At 30.6% G+C, this 24655-nt stretch overlaps 1 protein-coding gene across 2 annotated transcripts in view; it reads left to right on the top strand.

Annotated features, from left to right (window-relative positions):
* LOC132953762 (neural cell adhesion molecule 1) overlaps window positions 1-23906 on the top strand; it is a 191533-nt gene extending 167627 nt beyond the window's left edge. Inside the window, exons 4-11 of one of the 2 annotated variants that reach the window (XM_061026114.1) lie at window positions 9351-9472; window positions 10225-10375; window positions 12243-12340; window positions 16205-16379; window positions 16601-16797; window positions 16958-17195; window positions 18851-18898; window positions 19210-23906. In XM_061026114.1, coding sequence (XP_060882097.1) covers window positions 9351-9472; window positions 10225-10375; window positions 12243-12340; window positions 16205-16379; window positions 16601-16797; window positions 16958-17195; window positions 18851-18898; window positions 19210-19331 — 1151 coding nt within the window. In that variant the 3' untranslated portion in view covers window positions 19332-23906. The remainder of the gene's footprint in view (window positions 1-9350; window positions 9473-10224; window positions 10376-12242; window positions 12341-16204; window positions 16380-16600; window positions 16798-16957; window positions 17196-18850; window positions 18899-19209) is intronic. The other variant, XM_061026115.1, reaches the window with a different exon arrangement.
* Window positions 23907-24655: the final 749 nt, after the last annotated feature.

Below are 24655 nucleotides of genomic sequence, written 5' to 3'. Positions count from 1 at the left end.
TAATTAATGGTAATCCGAGTTCGCCGTTGGACCGTGCATTTGTTTAACCTGCAGCTGTATACACACTGCATCTGAAGGTATTCCGTGGACAACCACGAGGACGACGTTCAATATAATATTATTGTCTTGATTTTCCCCGGTTTTGCATTTTCCCGTTCACGAGGGGGCGAATATAATACAGGTGATACGGCGCAACCTATCTCGAAACGATCCACGCGCTGTCCCGATTTGGAGCTTTTATCATATTTTTACGACGTCGGTGTACCTGTGTGGGCGTCGTATATTATAATAATATTACATTTTTGCATAATTGATAATGATATGACTTTTACCGATATAGATGCCGATAGATTTATTATATTATATAATATGAATTCGTGTTCAACGTCACACAATTAATGTTTTTCATAGTATTGTTAAAAATTCGTATAAATTAAATGAAAACAAAAACGATAATAATAATATGATACTTTTTCACAAGTCACAACATCTAAAATTCAATTTCAATCACCACACAATCAATACATTTTATTATTATGTTCTTGTATATCACATAATGTTACATTATTATAATATTATAGATAAACCGTTGTCTGCAGTCGATCGATTGCTTTATGGACATAATAATATTATATTATACACAAAGCATGATTCACGGTGCATCACCCGTCCTACCCTTTTATAATTCAGTCGTTTTATTTTTAGAATAATTTTAAAAACCACGTTTTCGTATTCTTAAACTGTTTATACCATTTAAGGAGAATATATCTTGTGTACAGTATTTTTTTTTTACACATAAGAAACACTTTTGTCTGCTGTAAATTGTTTAACAGACACTTGTTTCGAGAATGTTGGCGCATTCATTATGCAGTCGAATAGTTTCTCAGTTACTAAACTTTATTTACTACGAGTACTTATTAATGGTTTTAGGTACATTAACTATAAAAATATATATAATAATCAGCCAAGAAGCTACTTACTTATTATATTTTGACAATGTTTCCAAACATGAAATGCTAGTTTATCAATATTAATGTTACTATACATTTTAAAATATTATATTAAGTCTATATACTTAAATCTATTACCATGGAATATTATCCCCGACACATAATAGAGCTCAATAATGTTAAGAACTACCTACTCTTTTGAATTTTGATTTACTGTGTAATACATATATTTTTAAATAACACGCTTAACTGTGAAAGCGAGTGATCCTCGAATGTAAAAAACACATGATTATATTGTCACAGGACAATCCTTAAATTGGCATAACAAAAGTGTAACTATTTGAAAATATGGTCTTAGAGTATACTTAAAAATTCAAAAAATTCAAAATAGGAATGAATTCTTTATTAAGAAAAAAAAAACGAGTGTGAGCATGCTCATCGCCCTGCGCAGTGTGTACCTATCAAGTAATTTGACGAAAACCTTGCCGGCTACAACAACTATAAAGCCGATTTCAGATAAATTCGATATTTCGTCGGTTATTCTTGAATAATAATATGCTTCTATCATTTGTCGGTGACCACATATTATAATATATGTATGTAGGTACTATCATACAAGGTACAGTGAACACACACATTCATCGTTATTGTTTATCCATTTCTGCGGTGGACATGGGGGTACTATCAGGTTTTGTTGTTGTGTGCTCGCGACATAAACTTCGGATTCGGAACTACATGCACTAACCTATAAGACAGGTATGGAGCCAAGTTTTTCGATAGCGCGTAAAGGGTTGGATCGGTAAGAAGGGCGGCATTAAGTTGACTTCGGTGGCGTGTAAGGACCTCGTACATATTATATAGTTTCACCGCTGTTTATACGAGGTACGAGGCAAACTATTTGTTTATTTACGATTTATTAGGGGTAATGGAACCGTATAAATGAGGAGGTGGAGGAGGAAGAGGAGGAGGGCCGAAACGGTTCAAGGTATATAATATATATATAAACACATACACATACACACACTCTCCGTCTTTCCAAAATAACTCTAAAAACAACACGGGTGGGTTTGTTTGTGTCCATGACGTAAACTGCAACAAGATATACGAAATGGCTGGAACATTTTTTAAAAACACTTACGTTATCGTCGACGAGATGAGGTTTGGGTTCTACGAGTATAAGCTGCTGTGGCCAGAGACACAAATTCGCATTTATACCTACGGGATTTTCGCTTATTTCAGCGTTACGTCCCGTTGCGGTCAACATTTTGCAGTGTAACAAAATTTCAAATGGACGATTTGCCGTGTCCCATTATACTGTATGGAGATCCGATTTTCTCCACTGGCTTTCGATTTGTTTTTTAATCGAATATAACACAAACAAATCTGAAAACAGTTTAATTTTAGCAGAAATTTATCAACAACTAAACTTTTTACCTAGAATAGATATATTTTTTTCAGAAAATTTCTTTTTAATAATAACATATTTGTGATTTATTTTTTCGAGTTTTTATTGATGACTTTGAGACATAGAATTAGGAGTTTTGGAGGATTCTGATGGTTATGAGGTATGACAAAATGAGTATTTTAATCTCAAATTAGAAATCAAGTATTCTATGCATTGAACGAATAAGATATCCTGAGCAACGAGTTTCACGAACATTTTTGAGTAGTAGATGCAGAAAAGAGCGACGTGTTTTTTATTTTTCAAAGACGGTCCTCTAAAAACAAACCAAAAAATCATATCCACAGTTCCCGGTTTGACTATTGTTGACTATTGTTGCATATTTTTAAATTTCTGCAGTCCAAAGATCGTACTAAGTCAAATGTGTGCAAACATTGCAAACACGCGATACGCACGCCGACGCATAATATTCGACAGTCCAACGGAGTAGTGACGATGACGTAATACGTATTATTATCGTATGTAACGGTAGAGTATTATTATTTATTATAATGCATTGTTGCCTCACACCGCCACCAAATACTCCAGGAAAACATTAATATATTAATATTTAACTGTGCAGTACTATAAGGTGCGACGACGAAACGACACCGGCACAGTAGTGAAGGTAGAAGGCATAATAGTACCGATGATGAATCATCACATACTGTCGCGCCGAATGTTGTATTCCTTAACTCCGTCCAAACAGTAAACGGACAAGATTAAGTTTAGTATGACGAACTTGTCGGATAATATATGAGATCGCACAGGTTGGTGCGTACGTTTGGTGTAATATGGTATATTATGGTACATTATGGTATTCTCCGACATAAATGTCTCAACGGGAAGTTATTTTTCTGTTTTTTACTATGTTTTTTTTTCTAGTTTTAATCAAACGTAGTCGATTGAACTGTACGAGAAAGACGGTAATATCGTATATAAAATAAAAATAACCTAGAAAAACAATAAACAAGACGTATAATATATCCGTATAGTGGGAAGTATTTTTATAATAATACCGCTCTTAAGTACGTACAACTTCGCGTGGTAAAAACAAACTTAACCTATTTTGTGATAGTACGCCGCAGTCTACAAAATGTAATACGTTTTAGTCGTACGTCGTAATAACTGATATCTAAATAAGGAGTTAGTTTAAAATGAAAAAAAAAAAAGTTCCAGAACGATGGGTGCATTAGCTAACTCCCCCCCCCCCCCCCCCCCCACTAAATCCGCCACTGACCTTACGCATGGTATAACACGTGGAAATCTTCCGAAATCCGGTATGTACCCGAAACGCGGATGTAATCTGTGAAATTGATTACTTTCCTATACCACGCGGCTGTGTGGTTGCCGGCGTCGGCGAGTTGACAACTTAAAAGCTCATTCTTGGCTAACGATTATTTTAAGTTGCTTTCTTTTCCTCGGGGGGTGAAATACGTGGTGGTGTGGCTTACTATAGGTACGTTGTGAGGAATAACAATTTAGTTTCATTTCTAAAACGTTCTAGTTTGTCAGGTGCTGGTACGACGATTACATGACAACCATAATGATGACGAGGCTAAAATCTAAAAGCATAGTTTTTAATTAATTTTGAAATTAATGTACCAACGAGTAATGAGACTTTTATCATGAGATTCTATGTAAAAACGCTTTTAAATAATTATTATAATATAGATATACCGTGAAACTTACATAAAATATTAATAATAATATATAAAATAAAAGAACTACTATAATTAAAAATACTGAAATATTATTATCTGAAAATATTTTTTAATCAATAACCTTTATAACGTTGAAAACAAATCATGTATTATTATTAAAACAAATAAAGTCAGGGTTCGATTTACATTTTTATTACTAAAAACCAGAAGACTCATAAGGTCTAAAGTGTTGTTGCTTTTTATATTTTTTCGGGACGTCTACAATGAAACTTTAACAAATATATTATATGCTTGGTGATATAGGTTACTTTTCTACATTTTTTACTTTGTTAATTTTTGTTGTTGTTGTTGTATTTGACATTTAGAGCATACAATTTCAAAACGAAATATTTTCAATTCATAATAAGTATCTAAGCCTATATATTTTTATGTAAGTGTAAACTTTTTCAAACCGTATACAATTAATTTAGAAATATATATGTTTCTATAATGCATTTTTTTCTTTGCGGCTTTATAGGGTATCAATGTTCATAAACTAAACCTATCATGCTTTTGTTCCATAAACTAATATTAATCTTAACTAACCGGCCAAGTAACCGAAATCTAGCGACAATAGACATTTATTTCGTTTAACCCAGTTAATAACATAATATTATAATACCACGATTTCTTGCATACAAAGTTGATTACTATTTTAAGCTTAAAATTAAATTCCTATCATCACGTTCTAAATAACTATCGCTGTTAGCGTATTACTTTATCAAATTAATTTAAAATTTGATGTCCACATAAAAAAAATGCTCCAAGATATTTTAGATATAGGTTACCTATGAAGTATGGACAATAATAAGTATAAAAATATGTTCTATTCTCATTGTTTATCATTAGTCTAAAGGTTATTTTTATTTTGTACGATATTACCGCCTTTCTCGTTCGGTTCAATCGACTGTGTTTAATTTTAACTAGAAAAAAAAACACCGTAAAAACAGAAAAATAACGTTTCCATCAAGACATTTATCTCGGAGAATAACGTAGGTAACGTTCCAATATGGGCGTTAAAAGGTGTCGGCACGATAACAACGGATCGTTTTCTAGGTAGCATAACGGGACTAATGGGCCTTGGGTTAGCGCGGTTACCGATTGCCGTTTGCTAGGTAGATATAAAATATCTCATCTGCTGACGCAGTCGTAAAAATAATATTATATATAATTTATATAATATTATTATATTTTAGTATCAAAACATAATATTGTTATTTATTATACCTATCGTAGTAGCCAGTATAGGTAGGTGGGTAGGTAGGTAGGTGCACGGTGGTGCGGTTATAGGGCGGTAGAGGTAATTTGATGAAGAAAAATTGTGTGTCACTACAAGATAAATCGGACGCGAATGCCAAAAGGTCTGTTCGGTAACAAATCGCCGCCGAAAGTGACTATCTTGTCAACAGGGTGATGGCGGTGGTTAGCGAACAGGCTGAACGGACCGACAACACACACACACACACACACACACACACACACACACACACACACACATTCACACAGACTTTGGAACAAAAATAAAAGAGATAGACGAAAAGCACTTTTGAAACACTGCGTCTCCCGTGTGCAACAGACCATTATTCAAATAATAATCCCTTAGGGGGCATTGTTGGCAGTTTTCCAGAGAAAAATTAACGATAAACGTTGTTGCGGTGGTGGCGGGGCAACGGCTGCGCCTTTGTCTTAGTCGTCCCGACAACCGAATAACACGTAAAGCTTATACACGCACTTATATAATATTATACACATGCACACGGACACTGCAGGATTTGGGCTGTAGGCCGACCCGCGTTTTGAAACTCTCTCAATCTACAAGTGTTCGTTGGCTGCTCATAAGAAAACATCATCCGTCACATATTATTGTGCACACATCGCAAGGTCGAATTCGGAAATGTTAAAATTGAGGAGTGGTGCCGTCGCGGGGCCAACACCGGCTTCAATAAGTAATTGAAGTCGCGGTCGTAAATTACATAGTACGCAAGTACTTACATTAAAGTAACAAGGTTTACGACTAAATTAATATATATATATATATAGTTTTGACGTTAAAACGAGATGCGATAACAAAATAATTGCGTGTGGACTAATATTTTTTTTGTTGCTTTTTATTGAGCTTTTAACATAAAATTATTGTATTTCAACAATTATTGACGGAAGCGTATAAACATCATTAGATTAACAAAAAACAAAGAAGATAGACTAGTAAAGCTCACACCATTGGATTCTTAGACCTGTATGTAATATACAATTGAGAATATGTTTGACTACGATTATATTATTGGCTGAAAGAGCATTTATAAAGGAAAGGTGGAAAAAATAATCTTTAATCGAGTTCCATGTCGGGAGAAATAATATGGACAATTATTGAGAAGAAAATGTTGAAAATCGCAATTCTATAATATGGCAAGTAAGATTATTTTAAAACAGCGTTTGGCTCGGCCTAAATTATATTATAATGATCGATACAATAATAATATGTAGAGGTATATGTAGGAATTAATATTATTCACTTTAATTATATTTCGATTTAGTTGCCGGCGTCTCGTACCCAGCACCCATATTCCGCGGTTTTGATTGGTACGTTTAATATTTAGATATGATTGTTAACATTGTTCCCATCTACTATCTATAATTTCGTGTCTTCGAGTAATCCTTTTTCATGCCTAATATTAACGTAACGCTTCGATAACACAAATGCTAATAATAATATATTGAAACTGCCTTACGCAGTAGGTAGCACGTTTAGTCGAGTTTAGGAAAGTTTAAATAGCTTAAGTCAGAATAGTAGAGGTACACACTATTCACTGCAGATAATACAACTTGGTTTTGCTCCTAATGGCGTATACACGTTCGATAATATATGATTATTTTTTTTTTGTCACACACTTCGGCGGGCTCTTAATCGTAATGTTACTTAACGATAACGCCAATAGTTCTGGACTGTTCTGTTTAGAAAACCAAAAATATTTCGTTCGTAATCAGTTTTTTAAAAACGGAAAGACTCGATAACAATATTATAATATGGGTTTGATGATATGACAATGTCCTTCCATTATAATATTATTATACTATAACTGTCGAATTTCGTGGGCAAAACTTAACCAAGATAAGAGGTGGTAACAATAATAACAATGCGTTGTAAAACAACTTGATAATATAGTTGTTTGTATACGACACCGTGGCTCGTCGACTGACTTATTGAGTTGATTGTTTTTTTAATGTTTTATAATCAGTAAACAAATCACACAAAGAGTATCAGCACAATATAAGTCTACAAACAATGATGGTACTAAACACTAAGCAGTGGACATTTCACGAATGTTGGCGTGTAATGATTCATAATACAAAAGAAACCCTACCATTAAATTTGTCCGTAAAACGTTCTAATGTTGAACTCAACGAAATTATAAATAAGTCTCCGTTTTTTATACTTGTGTTGGGGAACCCACAGTACGTTTATTATAAATTAAATTGTTACCGATCAAAACAATTTTTTTTTTAAAACAATTCAGAAGAACATAATTATTATTTACATGGTTAGAAACTTTTTTAAGCGCGTACATTTTATAGATGGATGAAGGATCTGGATTTTCCCCCAAAATATTTTTCCTAGAAAGAAAATCTCAGTAACCAAACTATAACATTTCTCATCAATACATAATAATATGTGGCTAAACAGACAATAAAATTCAAATTCCAATAATATATTTAACATAACTTTGTAATCACGTGAACATTATTCTACCAGTAAAAATACGGTAACACATAATAGTTGGGTAAAATTGTTCACTCGTTTCACATACTTAGAAATTTAAGTTTGAACAAATGGTTCAGAAAATTATATTACTCTTTAATGTATATTTTAAGCGTAAAACCATATTTGAATTTAATGTGTGTATGAAATATTTATACAGATTATGAAGTATCAAAAAAGACATAAACTAAAATTGTTAATACTTTATATACATTCTATACTTACCTTCAGTAAATTTAATTACAGTTTTACTAAAATAATATACACTAAAAATAATGGTTTGCTTTAAAATGATCTGTCAAACACAATATTGTTACATTATGTTTTACATTTTCAGCACTACTAACCACTATAATTGTGGTGACGAAAATAACAAAAATGATGTGACACATCAGTTTAGGTTAGAATTTAAGCTACGTTGAAGTGGTATAATTAGATTGTAGTTATAATCGTATAATAATTTGAACAAATTAAAATTCGTTAAACTCGAACTATTCCGAAAATCTTAAGTAAGAAATGTTTTTATTACTTTAAGATGCCTTACGTATCTGTATATATATATACACTAATGGACCCTTATTTTTAAACATTCGGTGAGTTTAACATTATAGTCCTTTTTTTTATACTGATTGTTTGTTCTTCAATTTTTTTCGATAGGTATTTCATGTCTTGTGCTGTACATTTTCATTACTTTTATCAGCTCCCCTCTCCACCTCCCCATTCACCGACAAAATAAAACTTTGGATACGCCCATGCACCATTTATATTCATTTAAAGCTAAAAAAGCACATTTGTGAAACTTTTAGAACATTTTAACTGACCTATATTTCTGTGTTAAAAAAAACACATCATTGTAATAGTATACACTTCATGTGTCAAAATCTATTTATTTTTTAATAATAATTATTATTATTTGTTTTTATTTTAAAATTTAATCTCATACAATTTTTGCTCTAGAAAATCAAGTTCACAACAACTGACAAACGTTGATTAAATAAAATAACATTAAAATAATGAAACACTTGTCGCTAAAATCTTGTCATATAATATAATATGTTCCACTACTTTTTTCTTCACTTTTATGACTATCGTACAATTATTGAGCATCGATTTAGGTGAGACCAATTATTTAAATCATTACTGAATCTATAAATTTTTTTTTCATAAATCCCGATTTTTTCATACAGAAATATTATTATTCTGGCAACATATTATACGAAATTCATTCCATAAAAACACCGTCTCATAAGGTTTCTCTGTTATGTCGAGAGTGCAGCAAAGAATTTGGTATCAAACCATGTTCTTAGGTCTTCAAATTTTAAGACCACCATTTTTTGGAACCAATTGATTCTGGTAACCTCCATGTGCAGTTTAGTTATTCAAAAACATTCGTATTACATACACGTGCTCGAGGTGTATTCATTTGTTTATGGTTGTATATTATTATTATGGAAATTGTTATGTTAAACTAACAATATTGATGTATGTTTGTATTACAGTTCCATCACGAATTAAATCGGTGACGTCGGGAGGAAATATCGACACTAAAAAGGACTCTATGATTAAATTAAACTGCGAAGCTGACGGAAATCCTGTTCCTAATATAACATGGACAAGAAAGGTAATATATTATTATATTATTGTAAAACTATCATCAATTAACATGCTGTATTAATTAATTTATAATTTTTACGATTAGTTAAAACATTTGTGAAATACCATATCGGATTCGGTTAACAATAACTAATACGATTATATTTATTACTATAGAACTACGAATATCAATAATAATTAAAACTCTAGTTTTAAATAAACGATAACTATTCCGTATGAATCGAACATTTTATTTCTCTTCGGAATAGTCGACAATCTAGACGGACACTCAAAAATAAGTGCACTATTAAAAGTAACAATTATTATTTGTAAGCTCTGTTAGTTTACTATTCGTCTATAGCTATAATGAAAAAAGCACGGTACAGATTGAACAATTAAATCGAAATGTTTAAAAAGTTTTTAACAATACAATAAAATCCGTTCGAGAATAATTTTAAACCCCTCTCAATTAATTTTGAGCGAATTTCACAATAAATAAAAACGCCGAGTTTGAGATTAAATTATAAACGAAATTATACTTTTCTGCTGATCAGAGAAACATTAGTTTATAACATTTCGTTGATTTTTACAGAACGTATAGATATATCGGCCGTGCAATCGTCGCAATACAGCCTCGTTGACGGCGTAGTCCGCATTGCAACATTCGTCGTGTTTCCCTATAATAATAATAATAATAATAATAATAATAAAAATATTATGTTTTCCATATTTTACTAGGATATTTATTGTAATCCATTAACGTCCGTTTTAACACTTTAGAACAACGTGCTGCCAAATGGCGAGAGGAATGCAACTGGCGATACATACATAATTCAATCGGCCACTCGTCACGACGCAGGATTGTACATATGTACAGCTTATAACGACGTCGGACAACCTGCTGAACAAACTATTACAGTTAACATTCTATGTGAGTATATACTTAACGTTTTCGTAAAAAATGACCACAACTGTACCAACCTATTATTAAATAATAATAATAATTATATTCGGCACTATAATTTACAACTTGAAACTTTAAATTATTTGAAAAAAAAAAACAACCCATAAACACTATATATATAATATAGGTATATTAATGCGAATATAACAATGCGTATTGTTGTGTACTTAACACGTTGTTTTATTATTTCATAACTCTCTATATCGATAAAAAACGAAAAAAATAGCAACACTTAAAACTTTGGATGTTCACAAAAATAAATGTTGTTAAAAGACTTAAAAGTCTAAAGAAGAAATTCGATAAAATATGATATAGGTACCTATGCAAGGTAATCGCATAGGTATTTTAAAAACAATATTAATAAACTAACTACAGTGTTGTTATTTTATTTTCACTAAATAAAAGTGGTATACATACTTGCTGTTTACAAATCGAACAAATTAAACAAATCATTTGGTCGGTAGTTTATAAGTACCCATATCGAGTGAATGGGGAATGCAAGTAATGCACTGCAAGTATACTTACCGCACTTGCGGCCACTGATGCAATAATAAAATCCATTACGGCCGATAAACTAATATTAAATATAATATGTTGGGCGTATATTCAAAAATGTCTATTATTATAATAATTAAAATTGCACATTTCGCACCAATAAAATAAATCAAGTCCTCGACTCGGGCTCGATCAATGTATACAAAACATAATATTACACATGGATACGTGGATATAGGTTCTAGTCACTGTATGCAGTTATAATAATAATCATTACACGTTTTATTTATATTTCATTATTCGCAGACTGTTGAATACACTTTATTCTCATATATTAAATTACCATTGTCTAAGCACATGATAAGGGTTGTGCACATTCCACTCGTGTGCACATTCCCCTCGTGTTCGTCTAAATAATGACGCATACGTATATTAAAACCACGCGCTCATTCATTGAACATCATCAACTTTAGCTTAACTCATATAATATATTATTTTTATTTTTAAAAACGTGTAAGTAGTAAAAATGATGTATAAATTATTCATCCGCCGTGCAAGGGTGCCTTCAACCTACTTAAGAATAAGAAAAAAAAATAATAATTTACACTGACCGTGGTATTATATAGCAGTACCGTCTGCAGCGACCGAGCCCGATTTACTTTTAATTACCTTATGATAATAATGAAAAATATAAAATTAAATAATAATACGAGAGGATAAAATGAGTATTATTATTAGGTAAAGCAAAGGATTACACCTTCCTTGTAAAAGTATTTATAAATTTCGAACGGCCTAGAAGTAGAGCCCGAAGGGATAGGGTACTTTATTTTGTTATCTTTTATTTTTCATCACACACAAATACACACATTATTATTGTTCAGTTCATAAAAGAATCTAATTACAAATCCTCATCCCGAAGAGCCTCTGTTCTGAAATAGTCCTCAATTAAAGATAAGTATACTGAATCTTCTAGTCCTATTGTTTAATGAATCCAATTATAACCTGACAACTTTTGATGGAACTTGCACTACGAAAATAGTTTATATTCCAGCTTAAGTTAATATTATAAAACTACGATGATAAAAAAAAAAAAAACCCAATGAACTCAAAATCTTGTAGAGCAAAATTAAATTTCAAAACAGATATTATCGTTACAGGTACTCGTTTATATATTTTAAAATGTGTATTTAATATACTAATGCCTGTTAAACTGTATTAATATGATTTGTCCACTGTCTCCTTGATTTAGACACTACAAGTTATTGTTCAGTACACTAAAATATAGTTTAGTAAATTGTTCGTTAAAAATACACGAAAATTAATCATAATCGATTTTTAGATCCTCCGGAGATTGAAGTTGAACGCGTATGGGTTCATTCTGGTGAAGGAAACGAAGCACTGCTAGTTTGCATTGTCAACGCAGAACCACATGCCGAGGTAAATATTATTATGCCTATAATATTGGAACAAAATCATGAGATATCAGTTTTTATTTAACACCAGCTGCTTAAACTGGTTTTTTGATGTTTACACTATAAAGGAGTTAGTACTTCGATTGAAGTTCAAATATTTAAATTGCAACGTTCATATTTTATATTTTTAGTTTCTATAACTACTACAGTGATGTTCTAAAATATGAATTCAATTTTCGTAAGAACTATAAAAATCAGTTAAACAAAAATCGTTAAAATGTTGTCTGTATAAGTGCAACATGTACTTATACAATTAAATTAGCATACTTTTGTGTACAACAATTAAAATTCTCACCATCTTGTTTACGTCAGTAATCTATAATTTTTAAATATAGATATTTAATTGTACCTATTTGAGCTCCTTTAAAATTTAATGTATCCGATTTAAAGCACATATTGATTTAATTATTTTAAACGTGCAATTCTCCATTAAAATAGTGTTATGTTGGTTTTAAAGTTTAAGTGGGAGACTGGTGGGTAGATGATTATAATATGTATATATTTGAGGTTACCTTGCCAGGACAAACATGGTGACAAACATCTTGTATATTTATACGTTTAAAAAAGTTCTAAAACTTTGAGTGGGGTACAACACTTTGTCGGCCAGACACACAAACGTTGTGGTGAACAACAGAAATTAACTTTCAGCAGGTTTAACACTCGATATCATCCGTCGTAAAAGGGCAGTGCAGTTGATAACTAAACTGCCTACCCGATTCCATTATTCGAGTCCTTTACTAATAAATTTCTGTGGTTGATCGACGAACACGAATTATTGTGAATTTTGTGCATATTACCAGTCCGACTCATTACGACGTAGAAAGTATTTTGATAGGCACAGGTCGTGTAGTAGGCACAACTATAATAGGTATCGCAGCTTTGTGTTTACTACAACAACGACACAGTATACTACAAAAGTTAAGTTATTTTGACGTCATACGCATCCTGTTTATTCTCGTCTGACCTTATGGGTTTTACAGCTGCAGAAATATAATATTATCTAATATAGTTCGCAGTCAACAAAAAATTTACAGACATTATTTTAATAGTTTTTAGAGGATAGATATTTTGCGAGTAAGAGGCTTAGTTCAGTATTAATATTACAGGTTTAAATTTAAACAAAATAAATACATATATATATATATATTAGAAAATATCGATTTACAGAAACAGTTTGTTTCACTATTACATTATACTTTGAATAATACAATTTACGATTTGAACACACACACACACAAACACACACACACACACATACAGACTACCTATTTGTCGCCAATGTATATTGTAATTAATAGTACACGTTTAATGTTATTATTGTTAAGCGAACCCGCTTTTTACTTTGTATTATACAACTCGTAAGTCGAAAACTTTTGACGAAACTCGCAGGACAATTAGAGAGCGAACGAACTACTAACTGCCACATACCTCAGGGGGATTCAGCGTGTTGACAGGCCGGTGCTCAGTCGTAGTAGTTCTGCTCGGCCGTTCATTGTTGCACACGGCAGTCTCCCGTACGTCTTCACTTTCGGAAATTGTGAATTGGTCCCTTCCGGCCACCTTTAAATTACGAATTTTGTCGGTGAAAATCACCACGCGTCGAGTATTTGTCACTGTTTGTCGTTGTGTACACGGCAAACTTTCTCACGAACAAAAAGCCCCGGGAAAAAACGACAGTAGTTTATCTTGTGAACATTAATTATGTCAACAAAAGAACCGCATAGTATATTTTATATTAGTTATATAATATTCACTCGCACACACACACACACACACACACACACACTCACATAAAATTAATACATTTTCTGGCATTTTCGAACCTTTTTTTTTTTTAACGCGTACAGTCTAGTCGTAATTATTTTCAAACCTGTCATTCGTAAATACGAGGTTTCACGCTCTCGTTGCGAATTAATGTTTATTTTTTAGAATAATTATATACTTACATAACGTCATGACACTATTTGAAAATAATATTTTTTTGTGTATCGATTTTTGTGTTTAGCTGATTTTGAAGTACTTATGTATTTACATTAATAGAGTATAGCTTATATAGGGAAAATAATAAATACGGTAAGGAGAATGGCGAGCAGCAGAAATGAAATCTACAGTTATTATTTCTGGGTGCGTATCACGAAGGATTTCTTTTGATTTTGAATGATTATTATTAGTGTTATTGACGGGTATGTAGACCGGAAAGGTCTGACGTCAAACACTATGTCCGAAAGTGACAGGGAACCTTCTGGCGATCTTCTGTGCACTCAGAATTTTATGGTGGTAGCTATTATAGGCGTCAGGGTAATATTTTTATAATCCAATACCATATTGGTGGTGTGATTTATTATATGCGTAGATATATTATATCTATGTTATGTAGGCAAACTCATAATATAATTTTAATTGGTTTTTTTTATGAATAATATAATGTTTATAGTTATTTGTTCTTTTTACTGCTTCCTAAGGACTGATATAATTATCGGATTGATATTTCTACTTTGGAATAATAATATTACGTGTTACTTCAATGATTAGTTTTTTATATGATAATATATCGTACGTTTGATGGTTGAAATAATTAATCTTTGGAAGTAGTTGTGATATGCGTAAAACAAATTAAGTGTATAGGCCACGATAACGAGATTTCCCGTTTTAGCGAGTCAAAGGCACCGTAACTTATTGATACACGCCACTTTACAAACAACATATATTATACTAGAAAGTCTAGATTATCATTTGATATTCAAATGCCAACATATTTTAATAGTTTGTTTTACGGACTTAATATTGAAATTGAGATCAATACGAATGTTTATCTAATGAATAAATCTTAAGGCACAGAGAACTCGCTTAGTACGCGATTTGTAGTATTCTACAATCGAGTTCAACTGAATCTCAAATTTCCGTAGGTATATAATATAGTATGCATTGGACCCAAGATTATAATTTATAGGTATAGATGGATGGATTATAGGCGGGATTATTTATATTTTGAATAAGTTGAATAACAATAATTTTAAATTGAATGAAAGCGCATTGAATAGTTACCTATTAAGTCTCTGTCAAGGTGGACGAGAGCTGATGGGTGATATTATTTGTACCTAAGTTTGCTCGCATAGACCGTAGAGTGATTTTTGAATGTTTGTTTGAGCATTTATATCTAAGCTATATACTGAGACGAGAAAAAAATAACAAAAGGTTGGTAATGAAATTTTAATTACTATATTATAGAGAGTGTTTCAAAAAGTTGACAGCCGACGTACTTTCTTTTTGCGCTCTTTAGGTCCTTTTTAAATGTTTGGTTAGGAGGGCAGACTTACATCCTTACCGTTTTCTTGTGGCCAATTTGCGGTGCGGTGTGAACATTTGTTTGGTATGGTAAAAATACATGTATAACGTATATATGGTATATTAAGCTACATAATATATATTATAGACCTCACATAAACATATTTTATAGTATGTAATATAACGTATGTGGTATGTATAACTTGTAAATGAAAATTATTCGTTGTGAGTATTTATGTAATACCGACTTGTCGTTAGTGTCTATGATGAGCTGTTTCTTTAATTTTGTTAATATTTTATATTAATATGTCATAAATTACACGATTGATATTATCATTATATATATGTCCGGTATAATGTGATTACATCACGTTAGAAAATCATGGCTATCATGCAGGGTATCAGTAAAAATTATATGGGTCGCTTTTGAATTATTATTGTATTAACTCCGCGGTTAGATTAAATTTAAAACATTTAAGACTTATGATATTTTGTTGCGATTATTTGTAATTTTGACGTCTAATTGAGTACGGGTTTTTTACAGGTGTCTTGGTATAGAGATACATTGAAGTTGGACACGAACGAGCGTCGCATAACTGAAGTTAGAGGAAGCAGACATACCCTTATAGTGAGAAAGGTGCAGGCCAGTGATTTCGGAAATTACAGCTGCGTGGCCGACAACGTCGTTGGAAAGAGCAGAGCTTACGTCGAACTTTCAGGTGAATACAAATAATCAATTACAACACAGTTTTTTTTGTTTTTATTGTCTACAACTGTCACCAGGTGTGAACTGATACAAATATAAGTAAGATAATATGTATTACTATTGTTTTCAATTTACATATATTTTTTTTACTCCATCCTTCTATATTTTTAATAGAAAAATGTCTACTCCAAAATATACTGTGTTATTAAAATGTGTATTTGGGTGTCGATGTAGGAAAACCAAATCCTGTGAAAATAAACAGCAACAAAAACGGACGGCACCAGAACAACTATAACATATCTTGGTCGGTGGACAGCTACACTCCCATCGAAGAGTTCAAACTGTTCTACAGAAAAGTTCCGCTTCCAGACGAGTCACCAGCTGACACGCGAACTCAATACCAATGGCCGAAGAAGCCCCCAACTCGAAACGTGCGTGAAACGATTATTAGTTAATAATAATATGCAATTCAAAATCGAAATCGTCCGCGGCGAGAACGATATTTCTTTCGTTCGATGAGATACATCGGCCGCGGGCCCTATCGATCGTCGGCCATATTGTAATAACTGACCACGGATGGGTTGTTTTCAGGACAACGAGGGATACGGAAGCAGTCCGATTTACGGTTACAACAGCATGCGAAACGAATGGAACGATGTGATCCTTCCCGCCGTCCCCAGCGAACAATTCACTCACCGCATGTCATACAATATCCGTGGATTGGACACCGCTTCTGAATATGAGGCCAAAGTCATGGCCAAAAACCGATTCGGCTGGACCCCAATGTCCGATGTATTCAAATTCGTCACCTCCGCCACACCAGAAATCGGTAAGGACATGCGTCATTTTTCAAATAATAATAGTACCTACCTTTAAAAAAAAAAAAAAAAAATCAAACGAAACAGAAAAACATCACCATTGTTTACCATAATACATTAAGTTCGATGGTGAACAGTTCGACCGTATACGGTAAAATACTAGTTCGTGTAATCATTATATTATTATTATTTCGAACGCAATTGTTTTGACATGGACCGTTTAATGTGACCAACACACGTTTACAATTACGACTACCTACTATAGTAAGCTCAAACAAAAAAAAAATTTTAATTTAAAAACATGCTTCGAGTACAAAACCTATAGACAATAATCATTATCTACCGATCGTGTTATATCATAGTAGGTGCAGGATTACGCGGTCAAGTTACAAAATACATAGGTACTAACTTCCCGAATAGAGATGGAAACTGCTGTCATGTCGGCGCAGTTGTCATGTTTAAAAAATGTTTCAACATCTGCTTTTTTGCGCCACTCTCAGACGATCCATCTTGCGTACTCTGGGTGTATACAATTGTACTTAGGGCGTAAAAATTCACCACCAGAGCGCCCTGTATTCTGTGGGGTGACTGATATCTATATAGAGAGTAAAACCACCCGAGAAAGAATACATTCGGTAGAGGGTCAGAATACGATTTGAAAACTTCTTCCCATATTATTATAATACTGCCTCGATGTCTCAAAACCGTACTTATCAGAACAAAGGTTATTCTTGGTTTTTCATTTGATGTTTTTTGACCTAGGATGCTTAGCGTCATATATTCTATAGTATTATAGAAACGTCGTATTTTGAATTCGGGTCGCATAATAATAATATAATATTAATGACACAAAAAAAGTGAACGTATTTCTTAATTTTATTACCGGTTGTAAACTGTGATGTATTTGAATAAATGCTTTAAATATTATTTTTAACAAATACTTAGTATGAATTATATTAAAAATAGTTCATGACATTCATTAATGATATTTTATTATGAAGAAATACAATATTCAATACATTTTTATTCACTTAATAATGTTGTGAACTTTAGATTAATTGTTATCACATCGATTCAGAATAATTTCCTGAAACTTTTTAATAATATTTTGCATATAATTTTATTTGGATAAATTATAATTCATACTCCTATTTTTTTTTTAGTTTATGATGCGTAACACAATTGCATGCTATATAAGCGTTTTGAATGTACCTACCTACCTACGTTTGTAAATGTGTATTTATTTATTTTTTAATTTATTAGGTAGTTAAAATAAATAATACATACATACATACATACATAAATATATTAATAATATGGCGTGTTTGCATGAAAGACTACTAATTGCTTGATTTTATGCAATGCCACACATATACGAAAAATAAAATAAAAAAATGTTTGACGTGTATTAATTGTTTAATTACCGAGCACTATTACGGCGGCCGACCGATGGGTCTGAGATAAAGAACACATAACTCATGACATAACCGAATTATTTAAATGGCAGCATTACTTACAACCAATTCACTCCTTTAACACGATACTGTAATATTATAAAATATACACAAAACACAAGATATATTTTTTATTTTATTTTGTTTTTATTTTTTATTTTTGCATGGTTTTTATTATTATTATTTTTTTTTTCATTGGCTGGCATGAGTAGAATCGAATCCAAAATATCAAGCATCCTATGGTATTTCAATGACATCAAGTGTGTATTTCTTATATTTTATTGTATATTATTATTATTATTATTATTATTATTATTATTTTTATCATATATTATATTATATTTTGTTTTGTCCTCCACCCACCCGACCAGCGTTTTACTAATAGAAACAAAATGATTTGCGTGAACGCATAATATGCACCCCGAAATCGTCTATATCCCGTATGGTGTTTGCCCATTTATTTTTATCGTTAACACTTTGTTATTATATTATATTATCATATACTATATAGGCGAATTGTATATTATATTGTGTAACCGTACTCACAACAGTGTATACGTTTATTTTTCAGATGCTGAAGCTCGCGATCTTGGCTCAACTTCTTCATACAATGGATTCACCAAACGCAGTTACAACGTCATCATATTCGTCGTCTTCACCACCCTGTACTTTGCATTTAACACCATTGTTTAAATCCCTAAAACCCCACAATCATCGAAGCAGTGGCATAAATATAATATTGTAATACAGGGCAAGCAAAAATTCCATAAGGGGTATTGCATCTTTTTAACTTAAATTTTTACATTATTTGCTTAAAAGTCATCTCTATAAATTTCAACTGTGTATCTTTTACTTTTAACGACAAAATAGGGGGGGAGAGAATGAGTGAATATGCCACTGCTTTTACCACTGCGATTGAATAGTAAACAATAGGTAATTCATAATTTATCATCCACAGAAATAAAAACACCTTATTTAGAACAATAGTAAACCCTTCTAATCGAAGTTTATACATTTGATACTCCCGATGAGTTTGAATCAACTCCATAGTGAAGAATTTAAAAAAAAAACACACACACACACATTTTAATTTATAACTGCAAAAACTAAAGGCGTACCATAGGTTAGAATATTTAACAATCCATTCAGTAAGAACAAAAAAAATGGGCATTATTGGAAAAAACAAATATTTTAACTTTAAACTATGATAATGTACACAGACACCTGTTTCTAGTCTCTTTAGTATGATTTTCTAATTAGAGTTCATGAATGTCAAAGTAAATGTCAAACAATTCAGAGGAGTCGATAAAATTATAAACTACGTGTTAAAAGCCACAGTTTCTTTCTGTCAAAGAAATTTAATATAAGATAGCATTTTTGAATCACTATTGAATGTCCCGACCTAATTTTCAAATTGTTATTCACAAAACCCTTCAATAATATTGGTTCCCGATCATACCTAAACAATAACTATGACGTTTTCACCGTAAAATTATTTAGTACGCTTTCGTTATGAATATATGTCCACTTTAGTGTTAGTGTAGCGATGATATGTATGTAGAGAAACAAACAAAACGTTTTCATTTTCATAGGAAAAACCAATCCATGTAGTAATTTTCACGTTAGTGATTATGTTATTTATAATGACAACTAATAACCCTATGTCTTAATATGTATTTATTTACCAATTGTTAAACCGAAGTGACACAATCTAAAGCCAACTTCCGTTGTAACACGATTACAAGTTATTTCTCTATAATAATATTTAGTTATCAATTATGCAGTTAAACAATGAATTAATGCATACATTCCAGCAGATATATTTCTCCAGAAGAAGGTTACTTAAGGATGTAACTTTGTCAAATTAATTGTGTTTTTATTTGAAAATAAAAAGTCGAACAAACATCAGAAAATCGTGCCAAATTATCCACAAACTAAGTTCTTGAATTAACATAATACAATATATTTTATTGTTGTATTAATCAATATTTTCTAATAAATTTAACGTGAATGTTCTTAAATATAATATCCTAAATACATAGATATAAAAAAAATAGCAGTTTAAATGTATAAATGTACGTGCGTGACAGCTATTTTTATTTCCCCGGCCATTCAATATAGAGTTTAGATGTTTCACTGTCTTGATTAACATAATAATAATTTTCAACTGCTTTTCGGACATATTATATAAACATACAAAAATATGTTATTTCTACCGCGTGTTTTCAATGACACCGTGTTTTTATTTGATATGCGTACCTACCTAATTATATCTATCGAATATGGTTAAGAAGTTATTATTTTTTAGTACCTACCTTAAATAATTGGATTATGAAGTAAATTTATTAAAATTATTTCCATGCCCACGATTATGGATGACATATTTAGAATGCCATCGTAATAATATACTTAAAATATATTTCGCATCAAATTATTTTGAACACAACAACATTATTATTATAATATTACCCATAACCGTTTTATGTATTAAAATTAATTTTAAGGAATCGCACTTCATGAACAGTATATTAAGTACACATATTATTGTTCACGGATATACTATATACATATGATCATCATTATCACATAAGTATTATTATAGGATTATATAGCTGACAGTCGTAGTCTAAACTAGAGCTTTAGTTATTTTGTAAATAAGTATAGGAACATTGAACCTACGTCGTACGACCATCAACGACATGAGTTTATGAATATTATACTGCGTAAAGAACATGTTTAATTCGTAGCGAGAAAGTGTATGATCTGTAATCGACTTTTTACTGGTGCCTGCCACAACTACTTAAATGGAATGTTGCCACATTAATTTAAATACTTAATTGCAAATGATTGCCGCAATACCCGGCTTAGCGAATTTTCATGAATAAACTTGAATAAAATACGAGCTCGGTGTTTAACTATGATCGTCGTAGAAAATATACGAACGGGGTGGTGTCCTCAATCGGCATTGATAGAAGAAATTTAATTTCTATAATATGTACAATATTACTTGCAACTGTAATTAAATTAAATATTGAAATTATTGTGAAATAAGTGAAATGGTTTGATGAAAATTGAGAATATGTAGGTATTAATTAAAACAATTTGGACGGTTCGCGTTTGGGCGAATTAACGAAAATTGCAATGCGTTTGAGTGAATAGTTTTAAAATATTGTAATGTATTTGTGCGATTTTTTTTAACAATATTATGCTATAATGTGTTTGGGAAATACCTATATTTTATCAATTAATTTTTCCTCCAATTTCACCAGACTTGAGACTGTTCACAAATTCTTCCGGTATGATTAAAAACTAGGTTTTTAAATTGAAAATCACGAATCGAGTTTAGCAAACCCTATCATTTAAATTATTATAAAAAATTATTCGGCCAATGGTTGATTTTTCTTTAAATTAAAAACCGTATTATAAAATGTTTTAAAATTATATTGTCTTGCTTCGACATTTTAATATAATATAACGCCTTTTATTTAGATACCCAACAACTATTATTTCATATATTACATCTTGTACCAAGTTTATAAATATTATCGATTTATTTAAATTTATTGTAATACATAAATTATTATTTTATGGATATTTGGGACTCTGGTGTGATTAGTCCATATTTGGATACTCTACACGTACAACTAATAACACTAATGCTATAACGACTTTACGTTTCAAATTTTGAAACACAGATGATAATAATTGTTCGTTCTCTAATACATTTTTTTACAACCGTATAACTTATTTTGAGAAAGTCTTTAAAATATTATATTGATCAATATTTCCGTTCAGTCATGAAACAAAATTTCTCTTCGCCCTGACATATTATTCTCCTCGCTCAAACACATTATTGGAAACTCGACCGAACACATTGCTTTTCTTATGCGGGTAAAAAGATAATTCGCCTAAACACATTACGCTCAAATAAAAATATTATAGCCTACTGCGTATCAAAGGAAAATATTGTTTTTAATGATACTAACATTTATCATAATTTGGATTCATTGATAAGTATCCGTTATAAAACGAGATTTGTGAGATGTTTGGAGGGGGTTTTGTATCACCTTATACTAGAGTATGTTAAATGATATTTAAGTTGTTACGATTATATAAGTCATTAATATTATAATATGTTACAATAGATTCGTAAATTAAACTTAATCAATTTTGAAATATAATTAGTGTGTTGATGTTTTAAATGTTAAATTATATAACTATTATGAGTATATTATACACATTATTATTATGGATGTTATTCTTATAATTAAACTAAACATTAAATTATAATATTATGTTAAAGTAGAATATTATACTTCATAATACTTATAAATGTCGAAACACACATAGCTAGGTACCTATTCCAAAATAATATTCGCAGTTTTATGTTTAACGATGAATTGCGATTCAAAAAACTTACGTTAAAATCAACAAAATAATAATACAACTCTCAATTATATTTTCTGTGTTTAACTGGCAGAATACAATTTACACCTTTTTTTTTTAATTTACAAATAAATCTAAAACATGATAAAGAAACACAATAAAGAAACTTGCGTAATAATTTATTTATATTATATCCAAATATCTGTACAATTTAAGTAAATATGGACATAATATTTTATTAAACTGTCTATGTCCATAGTAATAGAAGCATATTATATTATATTCTACTATAAGATAAAAAAATATATTATGTCTAAAAATTAGATTTAAGGACCTATTAATTGTTTTTTTATTCAACTATCTACCCCCCTCCTATATATTTCTCGTTAAATAATAAATTCTTCATGAGTCGTTTGTAGTTTTTTAATTTTAATTTTATATAATATACTTAATTTAATATTATGAAAACGATTTCGATTGTTATATATTATGTGTATTTTACTTTTTATTATTTAAACTTATGGACCTTTTGAATAATATCATAATAATAAATTATAAGTAGATATAATTATTATTATTATTATTTTTTTTTTTATCTATGTGTATCTAAAGACTTTTTGTTGTTAATGTAATAACTATTACTGCTACTTCTTTTATTATTATTATATGTATTTTTTTTTTATTATTATTATTATTATTAATTTTAAATTATACTTAGTGGATAGTAAAAATAAAATAGAAGTAGGTACAGTGTAAATAATAGTTACCTACCTACTAAGTAGTAAAACATTAATATTTAAGGCTATTATAGGATAGCCCTTAACCTATAATATTATTATGATATAATTGATAAATATTATTGAATAAATCTATCAGAGTGAATATTCCAATGTGTGTATTTTCATTATTTGAATGTAACGTTCACGAATGTTTAATAATTAATACAATTTAAAACAAAATGAGGTTTAGTCATAATCTGGGCACCGTTGGTCATTGGTGTAAATGTGCAATACCTATAACTGCAAATAATATTATAATAATATTATTATTATTTGTAATTACTATCTAGATATTTCACAAATTGTTCACCTATCTTTCTTTCTTTACGTTTTAAAATTTTACTTTTGACATGTTTTAATAACAATTCTTCTTTACATCAATGATTTTAAATAATACAAATATAACTTCAATGATTTAAAATAATAAATTATTGTTACAAAATGCATTGTAAAATACTAAATAATTAATAATAATAACATCAATACCAAAATAAAGAAACAGACAAGGCTGGTCAAGTAAACTATATTTTGTTAACTCGGTAACTTCTATTAATGTACAAAAAATTAAGAGAAGTTTTAAGTTAAACTTCTTTAACTGGTTAAAGTTACTAGTTTAATTGATAAAAGTGAATTAACTTAGTTAAAAATAATTTATACTTTTATTTTACCTGAATATTTACAATTTATTCCTAATATATTCTATAAGTATATAGGTAATTACAGTAAAAGTAACAATATAATATATTGTGAATGTAATGGACATACAAATGACAGCAAGGAACGCCAATGATAGAACCCTTATTGAGATTCTAATATATTATTAAGGATAATGTTCAAATTCTTAATTTTTAA

Source organism: Metopolophium dirhodum, chromosome 1 (assembly GCF_019925205.1).
Source record: "Metopolophium dirhodum isolate CAU chromosome 1, ASM1992520v1, whole genome shotgun sequence".
Lineage (NCBI taxonomy): Eukaryota > Metazoa > Arthropoda > Insecta > Hemiptera > Aphididae > Metopolophium > Metopolophium dirhodum.
Note: the sequence above shows the minus strand (reverse complement) of the source record. Positions and strands in the feature narration are given on the sequence as shown.